This window comes from Chironomus tepperi, unplaced genomic scaffold (assembly GCF_022539635.2).
Source record: "Chironomus tepperi strain 1889 unplaced genomic scaffold, CSIRO-AGI_Ctep_v1 contig_354, whole genome shotgun sequence".
Classification (NCBI taxonomy): Eukaryota; Metazoa; Arthropoda; class Insecta; order Diptera; family Chironomidae; genus Chironomus; species Chironomus tepperi.
This window is the reverse complement of record NW_027226476.1, coordinates 1,990,038-2,002,727: the sequence shown is the minus strand read 5'-3', so window position 1 is coordinate 2,002,727 and position 12,690 is coordinate 1,990,038. Positions and strand designations below refer to the sequence as shown.

General features: G+C 27.8%; 1 protein-coding gene and 1 long non-coding RNA gene across 3 annotated transcripts in view; one reads left to right on the top strand and one right to left on the bottom strand.

Annotated features, from left to right (window-relative positions):
* Positions 1-1,415: 1,415 nt before the first annotated feature.
* On the bottom strand, positions 1,416-4,994 carry LOC139094751 (uncharacterized). Its single transcript, XR_011544793.1, has 2 exons — positions 4,920-4,994; positions 1,416-1,801 (listed from the first exon to the last, which is right to left on the bottom strand). It is a non-coding gene; the product is annotated as an uncharacterized lncRNA (long non-coding RNA).
* A 370-nt stretch (positions 4,995-5,364) lies between these two features.
* The window catches only part of retn (retained), a 39,716-nt gene continuing 32,390 nt past the window's right edge, over positions 5,365-12,690 (top strand). For both annotated transcript variants that reach the window (XM_070645541.1, XM_070645540.1), the window contains exons 1-2: positions 5,365-5,978; positions 6,155-6,299. In XM_070645541.1, the coding sequence (XP_070501642.1) occupies positions 6,261-6,299 (39 nt within the window). In that variant the 5' untranslated portion in view covers positions 5,365-5,978; positions 6,155-6,260. The remainder of the gene's footprint in view (positions 5,979-6,154; positions 6,300-12,690) is intronic.

Here is a 12,690-nt window from a genome sequence, read left to right as displayed (position 1 = left end):
GCATATTCCCCTCAATTCAGCTGTCCGGTCTGAATTCAAACTTTTCATCCTAATTCAGCAAAACATTGATTAAATCGCAATTTATTATTCAATTCAAAAACATCTTTCAAATCTGCAAAAAATACAACAAATCAAGTATTTGATTGATGTAATCAGCAAGGAGGAATAAAATTAATATTAAATCTCCTACTGAATAAATTAATAATTCCACATTTTTCATGGCACAAGACAAGATATAAAATATTTGCGAATTGATTGAAAAAAGTTTATATAATTTCATAATGATTAATGACGATCAGATTAATTCAACCTGATCATCGTATTACGGATGTAAAACTTTACAATTTCACGCTGTGGACTTTTTAAAATGCGAATTAATTCTATTTAATATAAGTTCTATAATATATTTAAATAATCTCATTAATCCGTCTCATATGTGTGTTTAATATTGAATTACACTTAATACAGCAGCAGCCTTGAAGCAATTCAACAATCACGGAAATTCATGTAGCTGAATTTATTGCAAGTCCACGTTTGCTTTTGTATACTTTCATCAAGTGCTGTGTTCCTTAATATAAAATTCATTAAACAACAAAAATAAATTAAAAATTAAAGTTAAAAAAATTAATTTGAAATATTTAATTAGGAGTTGGAATTATGAGGCACGAAATTCATGACAACAATCGAGGTGGTAAGGAACTGCTGTATTTATGAAATTAAATAAATAGGTGACGAATGAATCGAAAAGAACTTTTATTTTTCATAATTTGATACTAAAATCAATAATTAAGCCTTATAAAAGTCAATTTTGATTCATTTCATGGCTTCATTCATATAAAGGAAATGTTAGTCAAAACATGCATAAAATATTGTTTTTATGAATATGACGCGCAATTTTTTTATTACATTATGAATAAGAAACTTGATCCGAAATTTATACATGCAGAGGGAATTTAATTGAACAAATGAATTCAAAATAAAATTAAGGAACTTGACATCAAAATGTTTTGGATCAAATTTTGCTTTATTTTGACTTATTTGAGTCAAAATGAATATGCTGAATTGAGGTGAATAAGGTGAATTGATGTGAACAAACTGAATTGAGGTGAATATGTTGGATTGTGGTAAGTAAAATGAATTGAAGTGATTTAGCTGAATTGAGGTGAATTTGCTATTTTGAGTTGAATTGTGATGAGTTAGCTAAATTGAGGTGATTTAGCTGAAATGTGGTGAATTGGCTGAATTGAGGTGAATAAACTGAAAATATTGTTGTGCATTTTTGAAAGTAATAAAGTCCATAACACAATATCAAATAAAAATGTTTAAAAATCACATAAAATTTCATAATATTTCATTCTTTTGTTCTACTTCTTCTTATTTCATCATTTAAAACTCAAGAAACAGCACCAAAGAAGTGAAAATAAAAGTTTTTAATATCACATTATGTTTACATATAATATAAAAGAGAGAAATTCGTTTTGTTTGACTTCATCTCCTTGAAAATGAAATTTCGTGGTTTGATTGAAGAAGTACATTTATGAGTTATGGACGAGAATATGAAATATGAAATAAAAAAGGAGACGAGTCGGTAACTTTGATGCAACATAAACTGACGACAATGATGCATTCTTCAGACTTCTTTTTTTTTCGTAAGTTTTTATTTTTCCTCGTCTATTGTTGACCCTTCTGTCGAATCATCATCTTATGGTTTCTGTTTCCACTTTTGTTTGTTATTCTGGTTCCTTTTCATACATTTTACACCTTGTTAGTTAGCTAGGATGAATTGTAAAGGATGATGATTCTATTAGGGATGATGAAAATATACAAAAATATAAATTTTTTCGCCCTACCGCGCGATGTTTACATGCTTGGACACCCTTCAACAATAGTATTAAGGTTAATAATAAGGTAGTTAATATTAAGCAATTCAAAATCAACACTATAATGATTATTATTATAACAATAATTGTGGATTGAGATGAAACTTTTATACTTTTTAAATAATAATAATATTCTATAAATGATCAGATTGCACGCAGCATACAGCATATATGTTATACAGTTATTATGAATTTATCTATTATTGTTTAGGAACGGGAAACAGAAAGGGAAAATAGATCTACGTCAATTAGATGTGAAAAATGAAGATGAGCAAGTTTTTTTTTCTTTTCATTCTTTTTAGGTTCTAAAATTTATTTATTTTAGAAAATTTTCATTATTTCATTTCATTGCATGAACAACGAATGGATGGAAGGAGTGAGAGAAATTCAAGAATGTTGTCTAATCATTATGTCTTATCAATCAACTGAAAAATATATATCTGCAGAGTGCTTATGTGTGTGTGTAAATTTGCTATTTTAAAGGCATTAATATTATTTTGAGGAGGAAAATTATTTATGTTATGTTCAGTGCTTGGAAATTGAGGATTAATTATTAAAACCTGAATGGTAAAATAACGGTTTTTTGAATTTTGAAACTGAACTTCATCAAATTTTTTTTAATTTTTAACGAAAATTTTTGGTTTGAATTCATTTTGTCCGTTATTTTTCAAATTTTTCACGACCGTTATTTTTCAAAATTACCTTCCTGTATATAAATATTATAAGTTAAATATTGACTTTAAAAATTCCTTTTTCAATAGCTAAACTTCATTATCTTCATCAGAACTTGACATTAACTAGTAAATATTGTCGTCAAACATGACGAGCCAATTAATTTTACTGCTCATTGCTGAACCATTTTATTTTACAACCAAATAGTTTGCATATACTTAAATGACTTGCTGTTGGACATAAAAAGTATTTTTATAGAGGAAAAAGCAAATATTTTGCCTAAAAATCGATCGATATAAAATTTTTAATGACTTTTTAAAATGCATTTAAATGAAATAAAACTTTTCTCCTTTGCCATACTTTGGTTCCTCATCATTCAAGCAAATATCCATGTATATTATACTAAAGAGAAAAGCGAGTCAGCAATGAATGTTTATTGGTTTTCCATTTAACATCATTAATTATTCGATCAACTCAATGTTTTGTGTGAAAGAGTAAAATGAAAAGTTTTTCACGCTCTTTTTTTCCTCCTTCTCAGGGGTACCATACGTACATCCATCCATACATACATTCACAATGAGGAGAAGGAAAATAGAATAAAATTAATTTGAAACAAAATAACATTTTCCCATCATTAATTTTATTGACTTGACTACTCACAGCACTTACTCATTCTATTAAAATATATATAATAAGCAGAATTGGGGTTTGATGTAATTAATGGATTATGCGCATACTTAGTAATGCAGATATTCAGGTTGCTGTGCTGTATCAAGTTTTTGAATGAAATTTATATCAGAAATCAACAATTTGGAACAGTTTTTAACATTTTCGGACAGTTTTCGTAATTTTCAGTCAACATTTTACAATTTCGGCCAGTTTGGAAAAAATCAGATTCCTTTCGTTAATGTCGGACGATTTTTGAGATTTTCGGACAGTTTTGGTAAATTTCGTACACTTTTTGACAATTTCGGACAGTTTTGTTCATTTTGAAAAAGATTTGGTACATTTCGACAAGTTTTTATAATTTTAGACAAGTTTCATTAACTTCTGGTAATTTTGAGATTTTCGGATAGTTTCGGCAAATTTCGGTCAGTTTTTGACAAATCGATCAGTGTTCCAAATTTTCAAAAGAATCAGAAAGTCTGACAACTCAAATACTTTATTATTCCATAAAATCCAGTATGAAACGAGAAAAGAATAACAATCAGTATCCTTTATTGCTTCTAATTCTGCAGTTCTAATGCTATTCGTACTCTTAATAATAATAATAAACTGTTTAACTACCTAAATTTACCAATAAATTTAATTAAAGCAATTTTAAATAAATGTTTCTGCTTTTAGCCATCACATGATCCAGCTTTTTTTTTATTTTTGTCTAAAAAATTGCTATATATTAATGCTAATAAAAAGCATTTTAATATTTCATTCAAGAAATATCAGCAGCTCCGAAAAAAATTGCCGTTGCGTGATTATAATTCTCATTTTATTTCTACTCTTCATATACTTTTCACATCAAAGTCATGAAAGAATCTGATGATAAAAACAGGAGAAGATTTTAAATTCGGTAGCTGAATTCCTTCGAGGTGCATTTAAGAAAAATCATTATTTAGTTATTCAAATTAATGGAATATAAAACGAATGAGGGGATTTAATGATTCTGCTGCTGCTGTTAAATTGATCAACGGAAGAAGAGACAAAAATGAGGAATTTTTTGTCGTGTTTAAGAAGTGATGCAAATTTTTCTTTTTGGGACTTCGTGATGTCTTATTAAGTTATTGTAGTTAAACTTAAAGTGTTCTAAATTTTGTTGAATAAATTGTTATTAGCTGAATTCAGCATAATGATCTTGAACTTTCCGAATTCGAGAAGATTTGCTGAATTTTTTTGAACTTACTGAATTCAGCCAAATGGAAGAATTTTAGCTGAATGTAAAAATTTTAGCTGAATTCATCTGTTTTGGTTGAGTTTTGTTAAATTGACTAAATTTAGCTGAATTTATTGATTTTTGCTGAAATCAGCTGAATTTCATTAAACTTGCTGAATATTAGAAATCATGCTAAATTCATCTAAACTTACAAGATTATTGAAATTTCTTGAGTTTAGCTGAATTTGCTGAATAAATCTAAACAAATTTTACTTTGCTAAATTCAATTCAATTCAGCTGAACTTACTGAATTCAGCAGAATTTTCCAAATTAGATATTCTTGATAAAAACTTGATTCCTTTCGAAATTTCAACATTACTAAGTGATGATTTATGTTTAGTTCTAATCAAGTTCTACTAAAAATCCAGAATATTGCAAATTACCTTGACAAGTTCTATAAACGTACATAATTATTATCACATTCTCTATGATTATCTTACCTTCGTGATTCCCCTAATCTTCGGTCTCGAACATGCTTGTTTCTTGTTATTCCTTTTCCCCTATTGTACATGAATATACACAACAATATTCATATATCATCGAAGTAGAACCGAGAGAGTAAAAAGTTTTCAGGGGAAAATATCATTTTGTAGACTTTTTGTCGTTCTTCTTCATTCCACTCGATCACAGTTGCACAGTTGTGTAAGTGTCAGAGAAGCACAAAATTCTCTCAATACCACACATAACAACAATTATCATGAAAATAAAAATCCGATATGTAGATGTACAAAACTGTATGTAAAACACCAAAGTAGTCATGTATATGTGTGTTGTAGGAATAAGCAAATGAAGAGATGGAGAGCAATCGAAAAGTTTGAAACTAATAATTTTGCCTTTACACACTTCTTTTCATTCATACATTTCATTCGTTTGTGTATTGTTTATTATTTCTTTTGGTCGTCAATACGTCGTTGAAGTGGAAGCGAACAAATTCTTTTCTGTCCGTTTCGCGAATATCGTTCGTCGCGTTTAAAAAGAAATGAGAAAGAAAAAACAGGAGCAATTAATAGAATTATGATACAAATTAATGTTATTATTGCATAATAAAAATAAAAAGTGAATATAAAACAGAATTGACGATAATAAATAATTGTGTACAGAACAGTTAATAATATTTACAGTAGAGATAAATGCACTTGAATTTTTAAAGTGGAAGAAAAAGTGAAAAATCTGCAAGATTAACAAAAAAAGTTTTTGAGTGAATAATAAGTGACTATAAAAGACGTAAACAGAAGATAAATATATAATGAATTTTTAGTTCATGTTTGAATTGTGAATATAGAAATAAAGAATTGTGAAATGCTCATATTTGTGCTAATTTTTAATCAAAATATTATCAATCATCATAGCAATCATCGTCATTGAAACATTCTTTATTTTTGTATGTAAAGATACAGTTATATCAAATAATAGACAGTTTGCTATTCATATTTTCTGTACGTGAAATAAGAAGCAGCTACTCGAGCTACAATTCAGCTAATCGACTTAAAATTTCCTAGGTAAATATTTTTCAGAGAAATTATTCGCCAAACAATTGAATACAATTGATAATTTAATACTTTTTTTTTGGGGAAACACAAGCAGCACCTGCATAATTGTCATACAGTTTTCATTGAGCTGTTCGCGGTTTCGCAATTTAAGAGATATTTAAAATAATTTTTCATTCCTCTTTCAGTGAATAATATTTAATTTCATTGACTAATCTCGTGTGTGGTTAATGAACAGAACAGACTAACTGGAAAAAGAAAAGTTCTAAGACACAGTAAGAGGGAATTTGTGTTATGGATACAAGAGACTCAGACCTAGGAGACGATTCAATGGTGAGTTAAAATAACTTTTTTTTCATAGAAAATGTTTCAAATTTTACACATGCTGATTCGCTGCTGTTTCCACTCCTTCATACTTTTTCCTCTTACGTTGCTTTTTGCGACGGCTTTTATTTTTCGCCGATGTATGATTTAACACATTTGATGTGGAATTTGTTCATATTTACTTCATTATTTTAATGTCATTTCAATTTGACATGTCTTATTTCTCTCTTGTATATTTTTATTGAAATGCCGTTAAGAATTGTGAAGTTTTTCAATTTACGATTTTCTTGAAATAAATTTATATTTTTAATTGCTATTTTGGCACAAGTGATTGACGAAGAAACTTATTAATCATGTGTAAAACTGGGAATTATGTGGATTTTAGCTACTTTATTTGTTATTTAAATATTAGAACTTCAATTGATTCATATTTTCATAACTGTAACTTTGGATTTAAATTTGAATCTTGAAAGTTCAAAATTTTGAACTTTACAAATTAAAAGTTCAAAATTTTCAAGTTTTTTGTTTGCAAAAATTCAAATTTGCCAAATTAAAGTTTTGAGCAAATAATTAATTAAAACAAGACTTTTTCATGTCTCATTACTGATCCTTCAATATAAAAGTCCCTAAAAAAGGAAAATTGATAGATCCAGCTATGATAAAATGGACGAAAGTTAGAAAACTATAAATTCGGTAATAAATCATAGTTAAAAATTATAAAATTTAACATTATTTCCTAGACATATGCATATAACAATCCACATATGTACAGTTACACAAACTTCCTTCCAACTGCACCACAAACACATGCATATTCCTCAAATCCATAAAATAATTTAAATATTCATCAATAAAAATCTTTAACAAGTCATTCATTTCAATTTAATACAAAGACATCAAAATTTTAAACAAGGAAATTCTCTTTAAAGTCTGTCCCAGTAAAAATCAGTGACGAAAAATTGAGTCATACATGCTTAAATATACATAATAGAAAATTGTTCATAAACAAAAACAGTTGGTAGACTTAAAATCATGTATACAAGACATGAGAAGAAAATCATCGTCAATTTTTTTGGGGGTAAATAAGATTGAATAAGTTTAAATGAGAGAGACGATGAGTTCAAGTTCATCTGCAGTTAAAAATAACTTCAAATCTGTTATATAACAACAACTTCTTTATGTTGTACATAAAGGAACTAAACCCATAATAATATTGGCTCATAGAATGCAACTCTCAAATGTCGTGAATATGATTTATATACAGATGAACAGCTTTGTGGTGGTTCTTAATAGAATACTCTTTATATAATCATATCCAATAGTCAGTAGCTGGATGCCTACAGATACTTAATTATACAGTCAAAATAATTATACAGCAAAAGACAATGTAATATGATAATTATTAAATATAAAAAAAGGCACAATCACTTAGACTTTATCTTCCTTATAGCGCGTGCTTACTGTCAAAATAAAAGTGAAAGAAATCTCGAAACTAGTAATTTCCGTGTTAAGAAATTAATTCGTCTCAATAACAAGGTCATTTCCTTTTCTCTGTCTGCCTATATCCACACACAAAAGTATAAGGATCAAAATAATAATATAGAACCTTTTGGATATTAAGAGATATAAATGCTCTTTCTCGGTCCTTTTTCAACATCATAATTCACATTAGACGGAACCTGAAGAAGTCAGTGCATGTGAACTGACAAATGCCTTACCTACCTGTTTGAGTATTTTTTTTTTCGGTATTTCTACGATATCTCACATTCTACATTACAGAATGTTTCTTTTCTTGTGTGTTGTTGTTCCGGTAAACAACAGAGAAAAGCTAAAAAGGAGGCGCACGAGATTTTTGTCTTTTGTATATTTTGATAAAGTTGTTTTCTGGTTGTTCACACAATAAACTTGACATTTATTCAACTGAAACAGAAATCCTCGGAAATTTATTGTTATTTCATCTCCCTCTCCTCACGAATATACGTAATATATATTTGACAATGTTCCTAAGTAAGTTAGTCGCTTTAAAATCTTTTTTACAAGCACACAACAAAAGCATACAATGAAATGAAAATTAATAACCTTTTGACGGTTCTCTTATTGTTCTAAAATGATTTCTTGTGTGTTTTTATTAATGATTGATTGAAATTTGACAGTTTGTCCTGTTAATTGTTATGCAATTGATGCTTTCGATAGATTTTTCTGAAATTTGAGATTTTCTTGAATTTAGATTGAATTTTGACAAATTTTGAACTTTAGATCAAAACATTGAACTTTGATTTTTGATTCTCTCGATTTGAATTTTGAAAGCCCGTTAAATTGAAAACAATAAATATTTCAAATTTCAAGATAATCTTTTAAGTATTTTAGACTCAAAAATTTCCATTAAAAAGCGTCCAAGTCAAACACCGCAACATCTATCTAACCAGTTTTTATTATATTTATTTTTTATTTTATATACAAAACTCTTTGAAGGCCTCCCGAGAGATAGAAAGATTCAATCAATTTACACATCATTAAAAACTTCTTCGACTTTTTTTTTTGGATATTCTTTATTGTTCTTTACCTATCATACACATGTGTTTAAAACATCAAATTAATATCAAAAGATTCCATTAGATAAAAAAAAATCCCCAAAAATCAGAAGTGATAATTTAATCAAATTCAATTAAATCGATGGAAAGATTGAACAACAAAGAGTTATTCTTGTAGTGTTATTTCCAGTCCGGATCTCAATACTTGGTAAATATTGTGAAATTCTATAGTATCACAGATCTCTTAAGTATTTTTTTATCATGAACTATAAATTAATAGACGTTTCGCATGTGCGAATATAAATTAATAAAAGACTTGAATTCAAATTTTACTCACAAAATAAATTAATCGGCTAATTGACAAATCATGAACGACTCTAATTCTATTTTTATGACTTGGTTATTTTCTGAGTAATTAAAACAAATAAAAAGTATATTTTTGTAGTTCTGTGACTTTAAAATTAATTTTTGAAGAAGTGAGAATTAATGAAAATTTTAATTTAATCTTGTGATGGACGTAAATCATGTGAAGCATGAATTCTGTGTATATATGATCGCCTTTTTAAATCTAAATCACACTGAAGAATAGAACAGATATGATAATTATACTATTAAATTCTATTTTTGAGTCTGGAAAATTTTGGCCATTTGTGAAAATGTTTTTTTGGATCACAGAAATATGTGAATTGATTGATAAGTCCACTGAACTAAACAAACAAGTTATTTTGAATGAATAAACATAATTCTTGAGAATAATATCTATTTTTGGACATTTATACAACGATTTTTACTAATTTTGTTGTAAATTCAGTTAGATAGGCTTAATTTGTACAAAATAGACTAATTCTTCCATAATAATGAATTTTTTCCGAGAAGGTTCAATTTTTTGAACTTCCTTGCTCACTCTAGGGGAAGAAATTCAATTTAAGGGTCTAATTTGATCTAGCATGATCAATTTTATGCTTAGATGACCAATTTTATTACCAAGTTGACCAATTGATTTTTCATATTGATCGATTTCCCTTTAATGACAAACAATAATTGGTTCTGATTTCTACCTAGCAGACATAATCTATTTTTAATGGCAAAAATTCAAATTTATTCAAAAAATTAAAATTTTGTCTTAAATCCATTGCACTTTTTTCACAAAAATCCTTAATTCCCATTTCAAATTAGCTTCTGTCTTAAAAAAAAAAGTAATTAATGTACTCTCTATGTCATTACAAGAAATCTGCAAAAGGCGTATTAAATCATTTAAATGTCTAAAAATAAAAAAGAAGAAAAAAAGAAACAAAAAAATAAAAGAAATTATAAAAATATATTTTCAAGGTGATTTATGACATTTCTTTATAGAGTGATAAAACCGAAAGACTTATAGCTAGCCATAGTAAAAAAGAAGGGAAGGAATTTTTATATTTTTCTTAATCTGGATTATCTCAAAAGGAGCCAACTCATCATATTTACATATTTTTGCCTATTTTTATCATCCTCATTCTCTTGTTATTTAAATAACCATAAAAATTGGGTAGATATATTGTAAAATTCTAAGTCATCAATTTAAATGTATTTATATTTGGTGAGAATTTAATTTATGTCTCCATGACCAATTCTTTAATCAGATTGAGGAGATAAAACAGTATGATTAATACTGCTGGTAGATATTCATACCAATTTCATGAGAAAAACTGATTTAAAATAAAAAGAACTTTTTAATTGGCTATAAACTGGGCCATGCACTATGAATTATAAATAATATACACATATAAGTAGTTTCATCTATGATTGCTCATGTTTTGGGTCACCACAAAATAAATCTAGTTAATGCGGGTGATCGATTACAAAGGAGGCACAATTCAGCAATCAATTTTCAAAACAATAATCCTTTATCGCAAAATTTTGATCTCTTAATTGATTTTTCTGTTTTGAAGGGCATAAAATGAGCAGTTTTGTAAAATGTGTGGGAGAAATGAGGATAAGTGGGCATCATAAATTTTATTTAAGTAAAAATCTAACGGTTCTCAAAAACTATTCATTTCTCATTTCATCACATCACATGAATAGATAATCTCTTTAAGAGCTATTTAAAAAGAGAATTTGAATAGTTGAGGCTGATTCTACCAGGCTGACTAACCTGTTGATTGAAGAAGTTGAGGATGTGTTGATTACATTTTAGATTGCGTTGTACAAAGGCCTTCAGCTGCAAATAATTGACAATGATTGATTTTGAAGAGATTTTCAATTTGTCAAAAAATTTGAAATTTTGAAAACCGTTGAAATTTTGTCAAACCGGTAAATAATTCAAAATTTTGTATAAATGTATAAATCCGATTCAAAATTATGAAAACCGTTAATTAAACGCTTATGACATTAAGCATGTCAAAACACTTCAAAATGCGTTAAAATCACCACAGCATTCAAACTTTAGACCATTTATCAAACAATACCATTCAACATAGATCGTATTCATATTTAAATTCATATTAAAGAGTGTAATTCTCGATTATTGAAGGAACAATTAAAAAGTAAATTGAAAGCATTTTGTTGAAGAAAAAAAGAAAGGCATGGAATGAAAGAATAAATACCTCTGATACAAAAGGCAAATATCTATCCAATAAATATGAAGAGCTAGATAGAGAAATAAATAAAAGAGAGCCAGCGCCCATACGTAAAGCAACAACAATTGACGAACTGATACATAAATAATTATTTATGGTAAAAAATGAATATGGAATGGAATAAAGATATGTACATATAACGTGTAATAAATATTAATTTCGTAAAATAAGTAAAGAGAGACAGAGAGCGCAAAAAAAAGGAATATAAAAGCATATCTTATATAGAATATAGGCGGAGTTTAATTTTCATTTTTATATTAAAACGCGGCTACAATACGAAAATGAAGAAAAAAAGGCAACCAAGAGAATATAAAGATGATGATGAAGGAAAAAAAATTGTAAATTGAAAAGTTCGCTCGACCGCGCGATAAAAAACACTTTTTTTTGTTATTTTCTGCAAGCAACACACGAACATTTGTGCTTGCTTATTTTATGATGATCGCAGTGATGTGACTCTCTTTCGTCTGTACTGATGAAATGAAGCGTATCATTAATGGTAATATGTATGTTATATGATGATGATAAGTACGATACCATGATGTTGGTTGCTTGCTTGCCATATCATGAGACCATAAAAAAAAAATATTATAGAGGGGATGAATTTTCATTCCTTTATCATCGATCTTGAATGTTTTAAGGTATAAAGAGCAGAAAAAAAAATCATTATAGGCATTAACATTCAGCCAATCAAAATGAAACAATAGAGTGAGATTCTGTAGGCGAGTCAAATATCGAAAATGCGCATTTCCATTTATATTTTTCTTTTCTCTCTATCTCACTACTTCTGACTATGTGAAATGTATATTAAATTGGTATTTTTCTGTAGATATCGAGAGAAAATCACAATTAAAAAAATATATATATATTTTCTTCTCTGTTGTTCGGTCTTCAATCATGCGCATTCAAATGTTTTCCATAATTTTTGTTGTTACGACAACGATACGATTTTTAATGGGTTCAATAACGAAAGTCTAGAACTCAATTCATTTTATTAAAATTGCTAAACAATTATGTTTATGTCGTTTGCGTATTTACAAACAAGATTTTCTATAGTTTATGGCTATAAATAGATATTTAACTGTTCATTTTCACACTCGCTGTCACATAAAGGTAGCAAAGTGGCGTTTTGAGACTTAACTTGTGGAATTTTAACTACATGATTAGTTATTTGAAGGTTTTTTGAGAAAATATTGTAAATTAAAATTAGTTTGAAGGAACTTTGGATTGATATCGAGGAAAATGTGCAATTTATCA